Source organism: Pyrgilauda ruficollis, unplaced genomic scaffold, assembly GCF_017590135.1.
Source record: "Pyrgilauda ruficollis isolate IOZ18807 unplaced genomic scaffold, ASM1759013v1 scaffold223, whole genome shotgun sequence".
Classification (NCBI taxonomy): Eukaryota; Metazoa; Chordata; class Aves; order Passeriformes; family Passeridae; genus Pyrgilauda; species Pyrgilauda ruficollis.
The window spans coordinates 267933-291510 of NW_024521762.1; the positions used below are offsets into that span (position 1 = coordinate 267933).

The 23578-nt window shown below is 39.2% G+C and overlaps 1 protein-coding gene across 2 annotated transcripts in view; it reads left to right on the forward strand.

Annotated features, from left to right (window-relative positions):
• The window catches only part of CDH8 (cadherin 8), a 150998-nt gene that overhangs the window by 98049 nt on the left and 29371 nt on the right, over positions 1–23578 (forward strand). Inside the window, exons 8-9 of one of the 2 annotated variants that reach the window (XM_041468649.1) lie at positions 1980–2116; positions 20109–20230. In XM_041468649.1, the coding sequence (XP_041324583.1) occupies positions 1980–2116; positions 20109–20230 (259 nt within the window). Of the gene's footprint in view, positions 1–1979; positions 2131–20108; positions 20231–23578 lie in introns of both variants that reach the window. The other variant, XM_041468650.1, reaches the window with a different exon arrangement.

The following is a 23578-nucleotide window of genomic DNA, read 5'->3' on the forward strand; positions in this document are numbered from 1 at the left end:
GTTTCAAAAATGATTGCCTGAAGTTAAGTACCTGCAGCTTTATTCTTCCACACAAGTAACCTGATTTTCAGAAATGCTGAGTTTAGTGCAGTTCCCATTAAACCATTGAGAACTGAGTATGTGGAGCTCATGAGAAAATCAGTTTACTTCAGTGTCCAAATACACATGCATGTGTCCAGCTTGAGGCACAGATATTTGGAATTTGACGTCGTATTTTTCTGGTACTCTTCTTACCAAACTAGTAATTTTTCAATGAGTAGAACTAGTTCTTCTGAGAGTTTCAAACAAAAAAAGTAAATATCTAACAAATCCCATTTTGAAGTTAAGCTGGGGTTTTCCCTCTTAAATGCATACTTGTGAAGTACCTTACCAGTGTGGCCAGGTTAGCCTTGAACTCTGGCAATGCAGTATTTAAACACTTAAACTTTGAGATTTTGATAAGTTTTCATTACTTAGATCTCTTTTTGAAAGTGAGCTGTATCTTCCAGAATGCATTGCACAAATAATCTAATTGCAATGTAACTTTCATTCTGAATATGAAAATATCTGATACTGAAATAAATAAAAAAAAAGATGAACACAATAATCCTGAGCTTTGAAATCAGATGCTAATGCTGTGTCTATTAAAATCGATTGTGTTAGGCTGGAATGAGTTTGAGTTCATTGGAATATATTTATTGTAGTGTATAAAGGGACCTCCAAATCAGAATATTTTGTGGAAATTGCTTCTGCTAAAGCACAAACCAGAATGGAATAGCTGATTTTCAGATAACAATGCCATTCTCACTGCAGTACAATACGTTCTTTTACTTTTATTGGGGTATTTTAACAATGTGCTTGCAAAAGGCAGAAAAGTGATGGGAAAGTGACAGTCTGGAGTCACTTTTCTGGCCACTCCATAAGGTAATTGAGTGTGATACCTTATCCTAACTCTCCTAACTATTGTGCCTTGCTGTAATGCAGAACAGATGTAAAAACTGCCAGTGCATGCTGGTAGCTTCTGTAATACACAGACATAAAGGCTTAAAAGGCTTTTGTATAAATCCACAATCAGGATTCAGCAAAACCCCTTGAAGTCAATTGCTGTTAAACCATATCAATAGTTTATCACTCAACTCCCTCTTTCCCCACCTTTCCTGTCAAGAAACTGAAGGCTCAATTTTGTCATTTAGTTTCTTTTCACGAACAATTCATTAATAAAATAGCTCTGTGCAAATGGACAAACATAAAAGCTTTCTGAAGATCTGGACCTGAGCTTTAAATCATCATCCTGCTTAATGCACCGTTGGAGCAATCCACTGCAGCTCTGGCTCCCTGCTTGGGCTGCAGAATTTACCTGGACATTCGCATTTGCAAACTCTGACTACCTGTCAGATGGAAATTGTTTGGCTAAAAATCAGTGATGTCAACCCAGAAAAGAATCAAGCCTCCAGCATTTCAGTGTTTTATAGGAAAAAATGGTGATTCACTGTGCTTTGCTCATGGAGCTGCTTGAACCATAAGCAAATAATGTGCTTGGTGAATCGTTCATGCTTCGTTAATCTGAAATTTATTGGCAAAATAATATTATTCAGCCCTTTTTTAAAATAACCACAAAGCCCACCACATTTGTGACTTAATACATTACTGTTGAAATTATCATCAGTTACTGTGAAATACCATAGAAGCTGTCCAATAAATGTGATGGATTGTGTAATTAACTCTTGATCAGCACCGTTTTTCAGAGATGCTACCCAGTGAACCTGAGGGCACTTCACGACCTTCACACTGGGTATACAGCTAATTACTCCTTGGGCAATAATTATTAAGTTTTTTTAGCCTCAGTTTGTCATTTTGTCTACTAAATTATTGTGCTATTGAGCTTCTCAATCCATTTGGCTATAAAACTACAGCTCTCAGAGGGCTCCCTAAATTGTCTCTGTGACTGTATGGATTACACCAACTTCATTAAGTAGATTACAGGGATGTCTGTTTTACAGGTTTTCCATTGATCGCCACACTGACCTTGAGAGACAGTTCAACATCAATGCAGAGGATGGGAAAATAACTCTGGCAACACCCCTGGACAGAGAAACCAGCACATGGCACAACATCACTATTGTAGCCACTGAAACCAGTAAGTGTTTGAGTGTTCTGTTGGGTTTATAATTGATTTTGACAGGCTGTGCAATGGAAACTCTACGTAATTCAGTAAAATAAAATGTTTTGGGTGTTCAAGTTAGAGAATTTGGAAAGAAAGCTTAATTTTTGTGCAAGCTCCATTTCTTTTAGTTTTCACAACAGCATTTTTTTTTCCAGTGAAAATGGCAATAGATATTCTGAAGTGATAGATGAGTACATATGTACAGAGTATGCAGGGTAAACGTTAAAAAATAGTTTAAAAAGCCCAGACCTAAGCATTATAATTAGCTCTGTTAGGACAGAAAGAATTAAAGCTTTGCTATTGTAGAAGTAAATTGAAGGCTCAACCCAGACGTTCTTAATTCTGAGTGCTATTATGTTTCAGAGCCATAAATGATTAAGCACAGGGGTAATGTTGCATGAAAGTAGTGCTGTTGGATACATATGGATGAGTTTACTCACACCCAGCTCTCAACAAGAACCTGCATTGTTCAGGTCCACAGAGCCCTGGTGGCTGCTCTGCACACCTGAGTCAGGAGAGCTGCCCTGCCAGGTAATACGGGTCAGAGATTTTAATCAAGGAGAATTCTTAATTAATTTGGAGCTGCTGACAGGATCATGCACGACAGCGTAATTTATTATTCATATTAGCACTGTATTTTAGACAATGCATGTGACACAAGAGGATTGAGGCAAAGAAGCAGGTGGGGAGGGCGGGGCTGGCACCCCGTGTCGTGTCCTGAACTGGAACACAAGCCCTGGAACCCTCTCTGTTCTGCACTCCGTGTGCAGCAGAACCCAGTTGTGCACTCACTGGAGCCAGCCCAGGAGGAATATCTGTCGGGTGACCAGGGCTGCTCTCTCCTGCACAGAAAGAACTGCCTGATGCCATGTTTGCTTTTCCCCAAATCTCTGCTTTGAAGGATACAGCATTATGGTGCAGAGCATCTGAAGCTCAGTTTCATAGTACTATAGCCACGAACATAATAAATTGGGGGATAAAATATGCTCATTTGGCCTGTTTTTGTTGTCTAATACCTTTCTTGTACTTGTCAGTGATGAAGAGAAATGGGGAAGACTGATTTGGTTATCAGAACCTGAATTTATTCTGGACAATCAATGTTTATATACTTTTATGTTTTAGGAAGACTAGTAACGTTTACTACAATGATTAGGTTAAAATCACATGCACAAACTTATGCATATTACAACATCTCTTGCTTGCAGAGTTTAATGAAATTTTCTTTTTCTGATAAACCAGTCTGATTGAATCTTCTTTTAATTCTCAAAGTTCTCTTTGCTGTTGCCAAGGCATCCTGCTATCAAATCTCTTATGCCAACCAGTCCAAAATCCATTATCTGTCTTGTGTCCCAATATCTCAACAGTACTTGATTTCAAAACCAAACCTATTAGGAATCCGTGACACACATGAGTGGGAAGTGTGGGTCTGGGTGTGAGCTGAGCTCCCAACTTACAATCCTTGTGTCCTGTGTTGCTCTGACCCACCTCAGGAATTTGGGGATTTCATTGCCAGCAGTGCCAGCAGTGCCCTGTCGCCATGCCATCTTGCAGCCAAACAATACTTTGATAAATTAGCAGAAATGCTTTCTGCTTGCAGGGAAGCCAAGCCACAGGGAAGCACATGAGGAGAGAAAGGAAGCTGTGATTTCATAAGGCATACTTTTTCTGCTTAAAATCTAACCAGTTAATAATTTTAATGTTTTTAAAGGAAAAATATATAAAATGTCCGTGCTGATTTTCTCAGATCATGAGATTTACCAACAGCATGGAAAGAAGAATTATTAGTTTGTGATCCAACACTCTCAGATGTTGGAAATAGTAAGATGTAAAGTGAAGTAATTTTACAATTTGTTTCCTCCAAAAAGTTAAAAAGGAACAAGATAAAACAAATAATTTTGCAAGACACTCCTCCAGTTCTTTTTATCTCCTTTACATGTGTGTGTCAGAGCAAAGTTGCCAGAAGTGCACTTTACTAAGCCACACAAGCATGAAGTCTGCCTGTTGCATTTTCAGTTTTTTGAAACTTAATTATACTCAAGAATTTTGCAAGAAATCAGCCTTGTCATTAGACTTCATGGGAGCCTCAGCATCTACTGATATTGTAAAATTGCCTCTTATCAGACTGGCTATGAAAATAATAATGCCAATCTTGTTCTAAGCATTTGTGTTCCTGCTGATGGCTTATTTTTGCATTCCTAATATAATTATTTGACATTTACATAAAACAAGGGCTTAGTTTCATAGACTACTGTCTTTGCTTATTTAAGTGAAATTATTTTTAAGCTCCTCAAGCAGAAATTAAATTTGCTTATAGAACTGTCAAACAGGGGAAAATGGGCATTTTTAGATTTTTTTTCCAAGACAGTAATAGACAAAATCTCTGTAGTAAAATAACAGAAATCTGTTGGAGGCAGACACAAGCAGCAAATGCAAATACAAAGTGTGTCATTACAATGCCTTCACTGACAGCCTTATTAATGGACTGCTGATCTCTTGCAGGAAAATAAATATGTGGGAATTGTTCGTGCAGGAACATTTCCTCTCCCTGGGCTGGCTGCTTCCCAGAGCTTGTGCAAGGCTCTCCTCTCCATCTGCAGGGCAATGATCAGGGCATTTACCTGCCATTAAATTTGCTTACTACTCATAAGCCATCATACTGGATTTTTATTTCTTTATTCCAAGCATGGTAGATCCTAGATCATATGAATATGCCCTAATTTAGCAACACTTTCATAGATAAACACCAACTCTTAACAAACCATAATTCACTATTTCAGAGCTTTGTGATGGTAAGGTACCTGCATCTAAATTTGTGCTTTAAGCTGATTTAATTTTTTCGCAGTTTCCTGCTTGTCATCATGACAAAGTTAGTTATTTGCATCATCCCTCAGCCACTCTCTCAGGTAGGAGTCTTCCAAGGCAGGATTGGTGTGGCGGAATGGAGCGTTACTGCTTCTGCATTTTCACTTGAAATGGGGGTGAAGCTCCTCAGGCTCACACTGGCTGATCTTTTTAAAAGTGATCAGATTTAAAATGTGTGTGGATAATTTTAAACAGTTTTTATCTTAATGCTCCAAAATATGAATTTAACCCTTTCATGTCTAGGAAAAAAAGGAGGAGGAAAGTGTGAGCCAGTGGGGAATGTGATTCTTCTACATGTACTTGATAGGTGAAAGATGAAAGACCAGTTTGGTTTTTTTTTTGTGTGGCTTTTCATTTGGTTGGGTTTTTATTTAGAAGAAAGACATTTTCTGTTCTCATTCATAGGCAAGTGTCTGGCCAGTGCTTGTTCAGACAAAATTCATGCTATTGGTGACAAATGGTATTATCATTGTATTCTGAGACCTGTGCAAAGTGAGACATTTTGGGTGGTCCTGTTCCCTCCTTTACTTTCCCATTGCTGACAGACTCTTTTGAAGGAGTTTCTAGTTTTCTGCAGCCTTTGTTTTCAGGGAGTTAAACTGGCCAGCCAGACTGAAGAACAGCTGCCTTGAGTGGCTCTCCCTCAGACCTTTGCCCAGATTTTGTATTGCTTTTACATTCTGGTTCCTGAAATGTGTGGCCAGTGCCACACATTTTTGCCACACAGTTTTGCCTCCTGCTAAAATCCCAGTAACCATGGTGCATTCTGCTTGTGTTGAGGGACACACCTGGTGCAGGTAGCTTGGTTTGCAAGCTGCAGGTTGAGCTTTGGGTTGGAGCTCTGAGAGACAGGAGGATGTGACCTGTGACCCCTTGCATGCCAAGGTGTCCTGTGGCACACTCTGGGTGAGGGACACCCAGAGTCAGAACAGGAGCCCAGGGCTCAGGAAGAGGAGCCAAAACTTCCCTGTGCTTAAGCTGTGAAGGGATAAAAGTCCAGAGATAAAAGTCTTTGTGGGGGCCCTCCTCAGAGGCACAGTCTCGGGCTGTGGCTGTGTTACTGTGCTGGGAATAAATGGCTTTATGGAACGAGAGATCTGAGACTCTGCCAAGGGAAACCTGGGCTGGAACCAGTGAGGAAATCTGCGCTGGCTGTGAGCCAGGAGAAGCCCTGGAGCTGCTGTTGGGTCCCAGCAGTGACAGTGGTGGGAGTGTGCCTGACAGAGAGTCCCATGAATGGTCACACTGGGGGGTTCCCCTTAATAGCTGCATGCCCACAAGAGTGAATTGTTTAATCTTGTTGTGATTAAGAGATTAAATCAAGCAAAGAGCCATCTGTGGAAAAGAATGAACTGAATGAGATTATTGCAGGACAGGTGATGTTTAGGTGATATAGGTGATATTTAGGTGCTGGTTTCAGTATTTCAGATTTAGTTATACATTTACTCATACATTTTCCTTTAAACTCCTTCTGCAGCTCTGGTCCACTCAACTGTCATCCTTAAATTTGTCTACTCCTAAATATCTTTTGCACATTTTTCCTATTGTGTGATTTCTTACATCTCTTTCTTACGGGATCAAATTAATTTTTGCTCCTTTTTTGCTTAACTTTTTTTCTCGCTCGTCTCCTCTGTGCTGATGAATTCAGCCATATGGTTTTCAAGAGAAGATAATATTAGAAAGAGCCTTGACATCTTTGAAAGATGCCTCTGAAATGCAGGCTTAGGGTGTGCAGAAGAAATACACTCATGGCAAGGGCAAGACTCAAAGCTATTGAACCTGTGAATGGATTCTTAAATTTTCTTTCTACGTTGCCATTCACGAAGTTTACCCTGCTGAATGGAAAAGAGCAGGAATATCGAGGTGATGACAGGCTGGAGGAAGCAGGTCCACTGGCAAAATGATTTCCTGAGAATGAAACTTTGTGCTCTGTGGATATAAAGGGTGAATGTTGTCACTGACTCTGGACTTTAAACACTGACCTAATGAGATTTCTCATTAGTTTGTGGTGTAGCTGAGACTTCCATGAGCTTAAAGTCGTAGCCAAGGTTGGGAGGTTTATTTTAAATTTAAATGCTTGAGAGAGGGGTGAATGTAGACTTGCTCTGTAAGTCAGGGTTGATAGTGCTGCTCATGTGTTTGAGCTCTCTGGAGCTGTATCCTGAACAGGAAAGGAATCTGGGGGCATGTGCAAGGGTTTTTTGACAGCCTGAATTGCAGTGCAGTAAGAATGAATGATTAAATTACAGACGTCTCTTTTGGTGCATCTTCTTTATGTGTACAAAGGCTCATCACATCTTTGGTTCTTTGCTACTTGCTAGAAATGAATTTTCTACCATTCAGAAAATCTGGTGAAGTCAGGATCCTAACAGTCAGATGTGATCCTGTTCTCCTGAACCCACAAATACATTTTTTCATTGTGTAGATTACAATTACAGCTGTAACTCCTGCTCTCATTGTGCTGCTGGCATTAACTGGCTGCCAATTTTGCTGGGCAGTGAAGCAGAGCAGGGTTCAGGCTGGGCTTAACCTCCTCAGTATTCTCCCTGTTTCTTGCACAGGTTTTGCAGCACTTACTGCGTTACATGTTGTCAATGCTAGTCAGAGGAAAAGAAAATCAAATAGCCATGACTTATTTATTAGACCATTTTTTCCTACAGATTCTGAATGGAGCTCAGAATCACTGATCATTCGAGAGATCATATTGCCAGACATGGATAAGACATGTAATAATTAAACTCTTTCCTCTTTCTGCCTCCAGCTCCATGGATTTGCATTTCCATTTTCTAATGGCTGGAACAGCCACCTTGCAGATATTTCCTAGCACACTCACAATGTGGGCCATTAATACTAGGGAAATGCCCATCATTGCTGGTTAATTGATATAACAGCAGTAATAAATGGAGAACTAGTTTGAAACCAAAGCAAAGACTTATGTAAGAGAAGCTGGTTTAACTTAGCCTAGAAAGAAATTTATTAGCAGTAGAATTTGACTGCACAACATTCCTCTGATTTAAATATGAATATCCTGATATTTGCATATTCATACCTCCAAAACTGAAGCTGAGATCTGCTTGAGATACAGGATTCTATTGAATTCTTTGGAAACAAAATATACTGCAATGGCTTCATTATTAGCAATGCTTATCTGAAATTCTCTTTTTTAAAAGTGAGGTAATCTTTTTCCCCAGAATATTTGTATTACATAGTTTAGCTTCCTTGAATGATACCATAGATTTCAACAAGTAAAGACTTCTAAATATATTCCATTTGGCCAGCTCAGATTTGTGACAAATACATCAATAAATAACAGAAAGCCTGGCTCATTATCTCTAAAGACAGCTAAATGATGTTCCCTTTCAAGTCCCCAAGCTGGCTTTCACTACATGTAGCACTGAGTGGACTACTTAAGGCTTATATTTTCCTCTGAGCTGTGTTATGATTATTTGCAGCACTGGATTCTTCTCCCTCTTAGGCTGGATATTGGGAAGAACTTGTTCCCTGGCAGGGTGGGCAGGCCCTGGCACAGGGTGCCCAGAGCAGCTGTGGCTGCCCCTGGATCCCTGGCAGTGCCCAAGGACAGGTTGGACACGGGCTGGGAGCAGCCTGGGACAGTGGAAGGTGTCCCTGCCCATGGCAGGGGGTGGAAGAAGATATTTTTAGCTCCTTCCAGCCCAAACCACTCTGGGGTCCTGTGATCCTCACACTCTGCACATCACACCCACAGACACACCACAGAGCAGTCCACTAGGGAATCCCAAAGCCAGTGCCTGGGACAGGATATTTCTTGTAGCCTTGAGCTGAGCTTTCAGCCAAGGTTTAAATCTCTGAACGAAGTGTTTAATGGAATTTCTGATGTCCTTATTCTGCAGGCACTGCAGTCACAGAGATGTTATTTTGAGTGGGATTGACTGCTTGATCAAAGCATTCTTGGCACTCAGCCCCACGTGCCAAGCAAGCAGCACTCCCATGGCAGCCTCAGCCCCCTGCCCAAGAGCTGGGCAAAGCACCAGAACTGCCACAACAAGTAGAAATTCTCCTGAATAATTATTCAATGCAAGAAGTGAAAATCTAGACAAGATCTTGAAACACAAATGGTGATTTGACAACAATAAATACCTTCCAGGCCCAGAGCAGAGGCATCTCAAGGACAAAGCTGTGGGCTCTGACACAGGTAATTACCCACACCAACGGCATTCTTTGGAAATGAAGAAGTATGAGGCAATTTTGTCACCTAATGGGAAAGGGCATAAAGCCAGAAAGGCTCTATATGGTTTACCGAGAACATAAATAGCGTAATTGAATCATCACCCAGCACATGCACTGCTAAAGTTATCTATAATGTGTATTCCTTTAAAAAACGCAAGGACACTAATTAAAAAGGAAGAGAGACATATTTCTTCAGAACAAGCCTTCAGCTACAATGTACTTTTTAATGCCACGAATACCTTTGCTTTCACTATGCTTTCATTTATTTAATTTAATTTAGCCTTTTATGGTAAAAATAACTATAGGCATTATTAGCAATAATTCTAACATTTTAGAGAGTTACTTTGGTACATCATATAATTATCTCTAACTTAGGGCTGAGTAAATTTCGGTAAGTTTGAGAAAAAGAAGGAAATAAGCCTTTATGGAGGTTTAAACAAGGGAAGCTCAGGAATATTAACCTTTTCTGCTTGACCCTTTTTGCTTTGGTTTAGTGGAACTCAAACTGTATAATCCATCATTTTTACACTAAACCACAGAATTTGCTAAGGTGGTTTTTTTTATTATTTTGCACATAGCTAGAAGGTTACACAGAGCTCCTCAGATCCTAAGGGGTCATAGAAGGTTTGCATTGGGCAGTGGAGGGCTGGTGCATCTTGTCAAGCCAGTTTGCAGCTATGAAAGTCTGCTCAAACATGGCACAGATTTTCCCATTAGTGTTTCACACAGCTCAAGAATAGCAGGAGAGGTGATCCACCTAGCTAATAGCATGGGAGTGGCCATATTATGAGGAAATACAAATGGGAAAGGAGTGTGCTTGTGAAACAATCTCTGTGTGAAATGGCCTCAGTAGTTCAGGAGCGAGCACTAAAATTCAGGTATTGGGTGCTGAGTAGAAGCTGGAGACCTCTGATTCCAGAGGGAGGCATGGAAGGCAGCTGTGAATAAAGCATCTGAGTAATTCAGTAAAAAAAAAAAGCCAAAAAAAGGCCAAAGAAAGTAGTGAACATCATTATGACAAGGAAAAGGAGAGAGAAGATTTGCAGTAACAGTCTAAATTATACTTCTATTTTCTGGGTATTATAAATCCAGGTTGAACATCCGAGTTCTAGATTGGCAAATAGTCATTTTGTAAAATTATAAAGGAGTTCTATATATATAGAGTAATATATAAATGTATATATATATAACGGGTAATGTATAAAGCTTAAAATACAAAAGACTGGGGCATTGGGTGGTGTTTTAGAAGGAAATAAGGTTTCCTGGGGCATAAAGCAGGGAAGGATTCAAGTAAGAAATGCAATCAGAAATGTACATGACTAATTAGCACAGAGAATATTTATTAGTTATTTTGAGGAAATTCAGAGGTTGACCTTATAGGTATATAGCTGATATATAAATATATGTTATATTATCCAAGTGCATCTTTACCCTGACCAGCTACAAACTGGCCATCCTCACTTTGAACATTTGAATTAGAAGTTCAAAAGAAAATAAGATTAATGTTAGAAATACTGTGTGGAATTCACCTCATTTGAGAACCTGAGTTCATCAGCTCTGAGCAGATTGGGACTATCTGAAATCTCCACTGGTTTTTCTGCATGAGGGCGGGTCAGAGTAGGGGTTTGCAACTCACTATAATTTCAGTCAATCTTCTTGAGGCACATTTCTGTCTGGAATAAAGACTGAGCAGCATGGTGTGAGCTTCTGGCAAAGGTTCAGGGCAGGAAAGAATGGAACTATTTTCTGTCTGAAAAACAAAGGAGATGGTATTTTTAAAGGTGCATTCTGATGTGCTGGAGAGGTCTTTTTTGCTTATTTGTGAAGGTATGCAAGTAAGAAAGTTTGGTGCTGAACTCCTAGAACCTGATTCATATCCAGGATATCCAGCAATATTTCATCTGTGAAGGAAACGTAAGATTAATTAAATTGTACTGTTAAGAAAATCAGTCTCAGAAAGCAATATGAGCTCTAAAAGTAATGACATTTAAATGCTTCTATAATAAATGCTGCTTTAATAAAAATCTTTATTAAAGCATTTTGATGTTTTGTCTATGAGTAAGGGAGGGATTTCTTTTGAGCTATAAATTATTTTACTTCAATCATGAAATCATTTTAAATAAAAACCCCCAAATATTCCTGACAACTCGTCCTCAATCAGTCTGCTTATTGTTATTATTATTGCTGCTAGTCATTACAAAATTTCATAGCTAATTATAATTGACAATAAGACCTTGCATATCTAAGTCAATATTTTTATAAGATTTTAATATGCATGAGTTATTAGCATATTAATAATATAATTGCTCTAAAGTGTGGGACAGATTCCTGACTCTTTTATGGCAGCACAACTCCCTTGGTTAAGCTGGAATTGAGAAACACAGCAGCAAATCATGTCCTGGCACATTTGTTGTGTCTTAATTTTTTTTTTTTTCAGTCAATTTCTTTTCCTGCCTGTCCACTGCCTTATTTTTAAGTCAAATTCTTTTCTGTCATCCAAGGACACCATATTATTTTCTAGAATTTCTTTTTCTCATTGTTATATTTAGAAATTAAAATCTGTTACTTCCTCACAGCCATTTAAGTCATTACACTGCCTCAGAAAATCTGGAATCCTAATTAGGCTTGTGGTGCTTTGATCCACAAATGTACAGATCCAGTGGCATTTCATCACACTCGTATTATTCTAGAGTGTATAATGAAAGTGTCCGAAAGATGATTCTGGGGTTCTTTGTTTTCCTAACTTTTTTCCTTCCTAGTGGTGCTTGCTACAAGGAAATGGAAAACCTTCACTCAAAACCGTTTAGTAGCCTCTTTTGCTGAAATGCTGGGTCTGTAGATCATGCTTCCTTCTTGAAGATGCTTCCAGAGAACACAAATGTTGGTTTTATATTGCTCAGTCTTGACATTAGGTATCGTTTTCCCATTTGCTTCATGTTTGTTTGATTTGCATTGGCCTTTTTCACAAAAATCTAACTGTAAAACTTCAAATATTTCTAGGTTGCCAGTTCTTGTAGTTGTTAATAAGTGCACTGCTAGTAAGTGCTAAAACTTTAGCTGCATTTTTAATTTTGCAGTCGTAATGATTCCCCACTTCAGTACGTAGCACAGCTAATTTACTGAGTGTGACATAACTGCAAACTTCCTCTTGACTTGTGTCCTCGTTAGAGATAAATAAGGCTCAATTAGACAGTGCTTTATCACAAATACAGGTTGTTTTCTGTCAGAAGTTCTTTCAGTTTGGTCTCTGGATAGATGTGTGGGTGGAAGGATATCGGCAGTGTTGGGTTTTTTTATTGTTTTCCCTTAAGGATTTACTTAGGATCAGTTAACAAACTGGATTGCTTCATTGTCATGAACCTGATATGACTTCAGCAGCTTCCAATACAGCCCTCACAAGCAGCTCTACTAATACTTTATTTTGAATTATGTATTTGTTTACTCATATTGATGTGTCACATATATCTTTATTATGTGTCACTGTGAATATAAACCTCACTGTGGTCAGAATTAGATATGCAGAGCAGCCTCTAAGAACATGCTGTTTGTATCCAGAGCATCTGTCAAGAGACAGGGACCCATAATTCTTACTCAAATATTGCAAAGATGTTACAATTTCTGATTAGGATACTCATTCCAACACTTTCCAAGTCTCATCCCATCCATTTGTTCCCGTTGCTTTCAAAGCCCATTTTTCTCTCCTCCTGCATATTCCATGCATTCACAGAATCCCAGGATCACTGGGGTTGGGAAATCCCTCCCTGGTCTCCGGCCCCTTCCCAGCTCCGTTCCCTTCCCTGGACACGCTCCAGCCCCTCCAGGGCTCTGGTGGCCATGACAGGCCCAGAAGCGGCCACAGCCCTCGAGGTCCCTCAGCAGGGCCAGCCCAGGGGACGGGCCCTGCCCTGGGCCCGCTGCCACCCCAGGGCTGGCACAGCCCAGGTGCCACCGGCCTCTGGCACTCCTGGCTTTGTGTCCTGCCCCTGTCACCAGCCCCCCCAGGGCCTTTGCCACCAGCAGCTTTCCAGCCCCTGTGCCCCAGCCCAGCTCCATGGGGTTGGGGTGACCCCAGGGCAGGACCCGGCCCTTGGCCCTGTTGTCCCTCAGCCCGTGGATCCAGCCTGTCCGGATCCCTCTGCAGAGCCTTCCTGCCTTCCAGCAGATCCACACTGCCACTCAACATGATGTTATCTGCAAACTGCCTGAGGGTGCCCCCAATTCCTTCAACCAGATCATCCATAATGACACAAAAGGACTGGGCCCAACACTAAACTCTGGGGGACACCCCTGGTGCCCGGCAGCAGCTGGATGTGGCACCATTCCCCATTTCTGCATTGGGCCCTCAGCCAGTTTCTCGTCCAGACAAGGTGCACCTGTCCGAGCCATGGGCTGCAGCCTCTCCAGGAGAACGCCATGGCAGCCTCCAAATCCCTCTCTAATGCAGTAATCCATGTAATCAGCACTCATGTTATCCCGTACATGGAGCATCTCCTGCCTCTTCTAGCATTTGCTCTTTGGAGCCCAATGCTACTGAATAGGAAGTGATGACACCAAGGTGGAGTTTTCAAAACGTATATATTTGGATTAAAGACAAACCACCATTCAGAGTCACTTGGAATAACGAGCAAGCCTCAAGTTTTGTGGTTGTTGAGTTTTTGGAAGGATGGCACAAGGGGTGAGGGTTGTCTTTGCTTCCCAATCCCCTCCAGCCCCAAGGTGGATAAGAATTTCTTTCAGAATCCTCTGCTCCCTCCAGGACAAACTTAGAGCTCGCTCAGTGTGGTCCATGTTCTCATTCTCATTGCAGCAGAGGAAAACTTGTCCTCTCTCATCATGCACAGCTAAATCTAAATAGAACAGGATGTTCTGATTTTCCCTTGTAGCCAGGGTTGTGGTAGATGAGGCCCTTTCCACCCTTGTGAACTACATTTGAGGGGATGTTTTGCTTCTCTGATCTAGTCTCTCCTTTCCAAGCCCTTTTGATCTGTCTGTGCACTCAAACAAGGCAATACCATGCAAATACACCAAGTGAAATAAGATACTTATGCAGAAAATTACAAACCTTTCCCGGTTTTGCAAATGGATCTCACAATTCACAGAGTATCAGAGGTAATTACAGAGTAACTATTTGTGAAGCTGCTGAATAACTGCACATCTTCATGGCATGAAATACAGCACAGAGGTTGCATTGGAATGTCAAATTACAGCCTGACCTCAGATAAGCAAAATGAGGGCTAACTGATTCTATCAGTATGCATTGTACCTGTAAGAAAGGAATAGGTTCCCTTTTTAAAATTCATTATTGAGTTTTATAAATCAGTGTTGATCCTTTGAAGTTAACAAAACACCCAGCTGAAATTCCTGGTTCAATTTAAAGTATATTTTTATTTGGAATCCTAAATGATTTCAAATATAGTAAATAACTCAGTATTGCTACTTACAGTGGCAAGAAAAGAGCTGACAGCAGGGCTAGGTGGAATGTCACTTATAAAAAAAAAAATTGGTCTTTTTGCAGGCATGTCTCCATTTTCTGCATAGTTTAGGTAATTGATTCAGGATCTGATTGGTGCTGAGTTAAATGAAATAATTTTAATGTCTTATGTGCACTTATGTACCAAAAAAAGAAATCTCACAGAAAAAGAGAGTGAAAACAGGACCTGAAGGATATTGTATATTTAATTAGCATATTCTGGGATGGTGTGTGCACGTATCAAAGAAATTTTAATTTTTATTTTTTGTTTTGGTATTGTCAGTGACTTGAAAGTAAAATCAGTCCTTTAGTCCCAAGTGCTACATCTCATATATTAAATAAAGGTAGGTGAGTGTGGCCTTCCCGAGTCACCTCTTTACAGATGGAGTTGCTGAGCTTTGGGAACCTCTTAACTCCAAATCCAGCTTTGAAGAGGTGGATGATATGAAGCCACTTCTTGGTTAAACTTGTGACAGTCTCTCGGTGAGGAAATAGAAATAGAGTGTGACAAAGCTTTGCTCTTGCCTCATTCATCCTTCTGGAGCCCACAACAAAATACACCCAGGGAGCTACTGAAAGGAGACAAAACTTCTCAACTCCGTTATTATTCTTCTCCCAAAGAATGACTGAAGGAACAAACCTGAGAAATATGTTCCACATCCTTTCCTTTCCGCGCCCCTCCCACACATGCACACACAGACACTCGCCACAATCTGTGCTGCTCAGGCGAGTTCCATGCGCTAAAGAAATACAAATTGAATAATAATTAGGAGGCCGTGTTTGTTTCTTGTCTTAGCACCTCATACAGGAACCTTCCTGCTAAGTGCTGATATGTTTATATTGCTATTTCAATAATCCACGACTTCTCATCCTTTAAAAAGACAATTATTTCAATGGGGAATCGAAATCCTCCTGGTGAACAGTTCTGTCTGGGTTTTTCATTTGTTGTTAGAATTTTGTCCTAGCTCAGAAATAGCTTGTGTTCTGGTATTTTTAAGAGAAATGTTGGCAATTACTGCTGTCTTCCTGACAATTTTGGAGTGGGTTTCAGGCACTCAGCCTCTCTTGAATCAGATCATTACCCAACGCTGCAGACAAACGAGCCCAGTATTTGCTGCACTATGTGATTTCTGGAGTTAAGCTTCAACATAAATAAAACTACTGTTTCACAATAGCATCTATGTATCTAAGGATTCTTTAAGTCAGATTTGTCAGCTTTATATGACAGAAAGATTGTTATAAGCTGTGGCATTCTAAAAGTAAAGGATTGCCTAAAGAAAACAACAACATAAACTGTAACAGGAGAAATAAACTTGTTCTGAGCATTATCTTAATAAAGTCATCAGATAAAACTTTGATTAAGTAATGGGGATTTGATCTGTTAAAATACAACTTAATGAGTTTGAAACATAAGGGATGTAAACCAAGCACTGTTGTTTTTATTAAGTCAGTGATTCAGATTTTGTTTTGATTTCTTTGTTAGAGCTAGGTCTTCCTCTACTTCTAATTTAAAATGTTATTATTGTAGAAATTTCCTTGAATCAGAGAAGTATGAAATAACCATTTCCAAACCATGTGGTGGTGGTGATGATGATGATGATAATAATAATAATAATAATAATAGTACAGTTATTTTCTAGGAATCTACTTTCTATTCAGGCAAATTTTATGTAAAATGCAAGACAGCTAATGAGCTTTTTATAGAGAATGTTGAAGTAATTTTGGATTATTTAATTACCTAAAGGAAAACTGAACTAAACTGGTTTTCTTTGGGTTAAATAAATTATAAACTTCATTTTGGGCCACAATAATTCTCTTTATCTCAAAAAGCATTTTGTCAGTCCAGGGAAGACAGGGAGAAGTGTTTTAAGCAAGTGTATGAAGTCTTTAAGTGTTTATGGGAGTAGAAATGCTGCATTTTATTTTGTTAGTTGTGGTGCAAGACCAAAAATTATATTTATAAGCTCTAGTTACTCCTAGAAACTCTTGTTGTGGGCAATAACAATGTTGACAACACTCAGTGCTTTGTAATACAAATTTCCTACAATACAGGCGCGTCTCAGTTTTGTAGGATTATTTCCAGGAAGTACGAAAAGCGTTGATCCCAATAACAAGTGGTAAAACATGGGGCTCTAGCCTCCAAAAGTTCAGGTTTGGAGACACTGAGTTGCTTGATAATGTTTGTTTGTTTTTTTGCTTGTTTGCTTTAATTTCACTTTGGTTATTTGATCTGCCTCCTCATTTTAGTATCAAACTCTACAGTGTTTTTAATCCCTGAGTTGGTTTCAGTGGGTTACTCAGAGGAGTACCAGCAAGTTGGGTATTTCAAACATTTAATGTTCCAGTAGAGTCTTGTGAACTGGGGAGAAAACAGAAGAGCTTTTTAGGTCCTTATAACCCTTGGGAACCTTTCAGTTTGCATTTCTAAACCCAGGTGGATTTTCCACAAATTTTGGCAGTTTATTTATCAATCCAAACTAAGTTTGACTAGTTATTTTTGCATTGAGTCTTCCTTTCCTTGGATCTGTCTATATGTTCCTTTCTGTGTTTGTGTTCTGTGCTCATCTGGATCTCACTGCTTGAGTTCAGAAATGTTCTGTGCTCATCTAGACACAGAATGGTATCATCACATTACTAAGTCCTTCTGGGCAGCCCTAGCTTGAAAAGATTTTTATTTAACTAGCCTAGTGGAAATTTTCTCAATATTTTCGCATCTCAGAGTGCTAAATTTTCAGACAAAGCTGATGTTCCTCAAGTGACAGCCCTAATGATACTTTTATATTGCAAAATTCAAGGTAGGTCTTTTTAAACTGTGCATCACAATAAATACAGGTGATAAAGCTTTAAAAAGTCTGGCTAGTTCCTTAGAGAGTCTCTAACTTTACCTTTTTTTTATGATTTTGCATAAAATAACAGATTTTGGAAGTTAAGCAGTCAGTCTAGCTGTCTACCTGGTGCATGCAAGAAGATTCTGTCTCCCTTAAATCTACTGACTGAGGGGTTTATTGGGCAGAAACCCAAACCAAACAAAAACCCACGCAGTAATTAATTTCAGTTTTGTTCCTAGTTTAGAAAGAACTCACTGTCCATTCATACAAATGAGGAAAAGTTCTGAACATTGAATACTAACGAGTGAGACACCCAAGGGCCTGAAGGGCAGTGACCATGCAGATGGGGCAGGCTGTGACCAGCCTGGATCCACTCCAGTCCCTTCCTACTCCCAGTTCAGGCCTTTGGGGCATTGCCAGCAGATCTGGGTTTAGGCTTGGACCTCCTCTGTGCGTGTTTCAGCACCAAGAGTCTGCAGACATGAAACGTATGGAGATGAACAGATGGAACTGTTCCATCCTGACGGCGTTTTCAACCTGCGTTTGCTTCGTGAGGACTCACTCATGTGTTTGAATAGGTGGGCTCAGGGTAGAGGAAAACACTTAGCACAAAGCGGAATTTCCCTGGGATGATGAAATAATGCAGTGTTTTCAGGGTGGTGGGCAGTACAAGCCGTAGATACATTTCCCTCTCCCATCTCTCTCTCTTTCTCAACAACAAATTTCACCAGAGTCACAGGAACCCTAAAAGGCAGCGGATATCCCCTTGTTTGGAGATTTCCAAACCAGCTGGGTCTCTCTTGTGTTTAGTAAATTAATTTTTTAAATGAATTCTCATCAAGTTTCTAATTATAATATCTTTAAACTTAATGTTTGTATTTCTGATGAAAGACAAACATTTTGGGGGCAGTCACAAGGGACATGAATAATTTCTTTAGAAGCTTATCTAATTAATTATATTTCTCTGTAATGTCTTTAAAATTTGAACTGCCATCATTTCATTAATTTAGATAAAAGTAAATCTTTAGTGTTTAAATATGACACTAGTGCTGAGAATTCTGATAAGCTTGAGATTCACTGTCTGTATTTTTATTAAGTGATGATTTCAAAAGTGTTTAAAATATTTGGAATTCATGATTTGCATGTTAGGTTTTATTTGGTTTCAAATACACTATTATTTCATGGCATAAGTGTTCCCCTCACCTGTTAGTAAGTAAGATCATAAGATGCAAAGTGACAGATGATCCCAGAGATATAAAGCCTTTTATAGCATCGGTATATTTGAGTTTGCATTTTTTAAATTGTTATTTTTGTGCCATTTCAATGTCAGTAGAGCAATTGAAATTTGCACATTTAGATTTATGGGTGGAGCCTTCCATCTTGTGGAAGTCTTTAGTACACAAAGAGGAAACAGGGCTGTAAGATATCAGGTTTGATTAGGTCACAACAGCATTAACCCTGATGGAAACCACAAAACCCACAGTGTATATGGTTATTCTGCCTTTATTCATCTCTGTCACTTGTAGAGCTGCCACCAGTTGGTCCCTGACCACTAGTGGAGCCTGATCTTCTTGTACTTTGTAGTCATTTGTACTGAGAAGTGCACTGAATATTGAGATTTGTCATTGCTGATGATACAGATGAGGTAGAATGCCACAGTTGGAAAATAATATTCACCAGGAGATGAACTTTGACACTGGGGTTGAGGTACCTGTGGAGGTGTGCATGTGCTGTGGAACAGTTTATCAAACTCTCCAAATCAGCTAGTGACCTCACTTTAAACTGAATTCATGAGCTTGCTCCTGGAAAAATAATTTAAAATATTTATAATCGTCTCTAAGCAAATTAACGATGCTGAATTGAGGGAAAGACACAGGCAGCTGCCTCTGAAAGCTATTCAAAGCTATTCAAAAACTGTTGGTTTAGCTTTTTTTGCCTTACAGCTCATTCTACTCTTCACAGTGATAAGCAATTTTATGCAAAGTAGCTCTATATTATAAATAATGAGTTGTTACTTCAGTGAAAAAAGAAGTTCACAGGTCACAGTTTTGGTCACTGGTAGATTATCAAAGTGCTTTAATAGTCCAAATTACTGTCTAGTTTCCCCCCTGTCAGTGTCCCATCCATCTTTTTCCCAATGTGGGTCAGTACTTTAACTGTGTTTGCAATGAAGAAATAATAGATGTGCAGTCAGAACAAGTAATGGAGTAAAATGTGCTGTTCTCTGCCAAAGATAAACAAAGAAATAAATCTCTGCTGTTTGCAGCCTTCCCTTTTCCATATATAATGGACTTTATCAATAAAACAATACAAACTTCATCAAAGAAAAATCTTACCAATTTAGACCAAGAAAGGTCTTCATTGAGCTAATCTCCAACAAATGCTGTTTGCAGCAGGGATCTATTTATTCTTTTCAGCCACAAAGCCCTGGCCATCCTTCTTCAGCTGGCGCTCGAACTCCACGATCCGTTGTAGATGAGGCAGCCCAATTAAGCAGGGGTGGGAGACAGGAAGAGCACAGTCACAGTGCCAGCACTGCTGTATTTAATTCCCAATTAAATATGCTTACCTCGGGTACTTTGGTTTCTTTCCTCAGGGAACCACAGCCAGGTGTCCCGGGTGCCTGTTGCTATCAAAGTTCTCGACGTGAACGACAATGCCCCCGAGTTTGCATCAGAGCACGAGGCCTTCCTGTGTGAGAATGGCAAGCCTGGACAAGTGAGTATCCCACGTTTTTGTGGTGTGAGACAGGGCTGGAGTTTCTCCCTGTCACCTTATGTCATCTTTATTCCCAAAATGGGTGCCCATGTGTTTGTGCTAACAGCTCTTAGCATTAACTGAAGATAAACCCATGATCACTTACATGGAATGTCTTCTGTAATTTCACTTTGGTGGGATGTCTTCTATAATTAAACAAACTTTTTTTCCCTTAAGGTATAGTTCTAAATTAAAGGTGAGTACTTTGGGACAATATCCTGAAAAAATCCTAAGTGTCTTTAAGCTCCCGATGTCACACTCTGTGTGATGGAGCTCGGCACTTTGTAAGTTCTTGTGTGTTAGTAGCTGAAAGTATAATCCAACCTGAATTCCAGTTCAATTATTGACCTACACTGCAGCTGCTCCCAGGTATGATTTAGAATAAACAGTTAAAACAATAAACCCACTTCCCCTTGACCTTATCTCAGTTATAATCTCTATTCAGTTCTTACTTTTCTATGACAGTTGGGAAAAAAATAAGACAGCACACCAGAACTTGATGGAAAGCGAAGTAAATTGTAATTGTGTTTGAAGATGATGTTGGAGAAGGGAAGTTCAAGTTTTCATTATATTAAAAAATATTAAAAATGTTATTACCTTCTTCATTTAATGAAAAAAAGCTTGGTGAAGAAACTCACACAACACTCTCCAAGGTGAGGTAAACAGCAACGTGTCAGAAGCAGGATTTAAACTGTTTAGTCTTTTTCAAAGAAATGAAGCAGATTTTTTCAAAGGTATTCACTTTGAAGGACAAATGTACAGAAATAGGGAAGACTATCTCATATGCCACCTAAATGACAAGGTGAAGATTCAAGAATATGCACAGACATTTAGAAAGTAATGCAGTGTAAATGAGATGTAACTTTTGTCCAGCAACAGAAACACTGGGTGTTACAACAATTCAATGTTTTTAATTTTTGCCATTTATTTCTAGATTGTGACATTTTATGCAAATAAACAGCAGCTGACAGCATGACATGGCTTGTTAATCCAACTATTCCTGTGTCTCATGTGGGTGTTAGACATTAAATTCACTGTTCTCCAAAGAAGGTTACCTGACAAAAGAGTTAGAAGTTATTTTCTTTTTAGTAGTATTAAATGACAACCTATATAGCAGTGTATGACAACCCAGTTCTGCATACAGGATTGTATTGTTACAGAGGATGATTTGACTTCTAGCACCCCTTTTTGTTTAGTAAAATGGTGTCAAAATGTGCCACTAAGGAATGAGAATTCTCTTTATCCACTGAAGAGGAGATGTGCCCTCATGGGCAGACAGTCCTGTTACTGTTGGCAATTCAATTCTTGTAGCTCAGAGTGGATTTCTGTTTAGCTCGGGGTGGATTTCTGATGCTGAGTAGTTGCATTTTCCAGGATAGATTAAATCCTAATGACTATGCCTTTATCCAGGACTCAGTGAATCTCCCTAAAATCAGACCGTTCTGTTGTACAGTGTTTTCTGACTGTATTTATCTAGGTATTCCTATCAAATTTCAGGTGGTTTAAGAGATGGTGAAAAATGTTCACATTTCATTTGGAATAAAACAATAAATGAGATGATTAAGAGTCAGCAGGTAAAAGAGGCTTTTGTTTAAGCACTTACAGAAAACTTTCATTAAAGCATGATATTCTTTATCTACCATTGCCTCTTACACTCTTGATCTGATGGCAGATGTCACTCTTGAGCATGAATCCTCATGTGAACTTTACAGATGGTTATTAAATATTTGGCTGCCAGCATGGATGAGGTTGCACTGATCCTGTAATTTATTCTGTGTTTAAACAAATAGCACTACTGGAACAGTAACCAGGCCAGAATAATCACCAAGGTTAGGTTCTGAATTGAAGTTGTCATTCAAAAATCATCAGCTCCTGTAAAGATTTTAGTAACTCCACTGCCTTATTGTATTTTTTTTTGCTTAATTCTATATTCAAGTTTTTAAAAAAGTCCTATCAATAAGTTAGGATGTAGAATTCAAGAAACTACATATATCTCAGTTATGAAATAGGTGATATGAAAAAGATACTACTAGTAGCAAAAGCCTAATTTGGATGGTTGTCCAAAGCTTAAACTCAAATGTTACACATGCAGGAAAGGTGCAATTGTCTTAAGGTATTCCTGTCTGTTGACATTTGCAGTTCCATTTAAAGCTAAGTTTAAATCAAATTTAATTTACCATAAATGAGATTATATTTGAACCATTGGTAAAACCTTATGTGCAGCCACTAAATACGTTGCACTGTCTATTCCAGTTCACTTTCTAAGTGTTCTGTTTTAGGTTCTGATATAATTGCAGCAACAAGTACAGCTGCTAGTGAGGTGACACAATGCATTAAAAACTCTTGATATGTAATGCTGCCAGATGCATTTTCCTTGCCTTGACCTACCTCTGAGTAAAGGTACCACAGGCTGATAGGAGAGGAAAGGGAGGGAGAAGGAAATGTATTTTTGTATTCTTTATGCATGCATTTGTGTGCTCCTTGCCCATTTTTACACACAACAGAGAGTTGCCAGAAGTGTTTTTTGTCAGTTTTTTTTTTTTTTTTTTTTTTTGGGGGGGAGAGGAGGGAAACAACCCCCAAAAATGTGAATGTACTGTTACAGTACCTCAAAGTTAGCCACAAATCACCTCTTGCCTTTTCCTATTACCCCTTATTTTTGCATAATTGCAATTACTAAAACCAGAACATTCATGGTTTGCTGACTATAGCTGTGCTGTTGGTTGTTCTCCAGCACAGTAAAATTATTTTCCTGTGGACCTAGAACAAAACTTCTGCAATGTTGAGTAAGAAAAGTGCTTCACTTGCTATTTCCCTAGTCCATAATCAGACTTTTCCAGGGAAGTGCTGTTTGCTGGAAACAAAGCTACAAAATTTTCACTTGAGTAGTGCAGACAGCGATATATGAGAGCTGAAGCCAGCTTTAAACTGGAGCAATATAAAACTGAGCACAGTGCTCCTCCAGCCTCCCACAATTTCTCTCTATTTTATTCACTTCTCCTGTTAGATTGTTTTTCTTTCTAATGGGGGAAATCTTCAGGTAGATATTTGCCTTTTCAGCTAGAGCCATCCCTTTACTGCCAGAACCTGCATCTGACTTTTCAGGCAAAGTTAAAATTTCTCTGTAGTGACTCTAGTCTTACCGTGTTTTGAGTCTGCAAAATAATGCAGAAATAACCATGAACAGCAATGGGAATGCAAAAGCTTTTCCAGAGTTGGAAGATCTGTCTGATTAAAATTAGAAAAATGTTTATTAGTGATAAAGAACCATTCTTAGTGAGGTTAACAAGTTGCATCACAAGAAAAGTC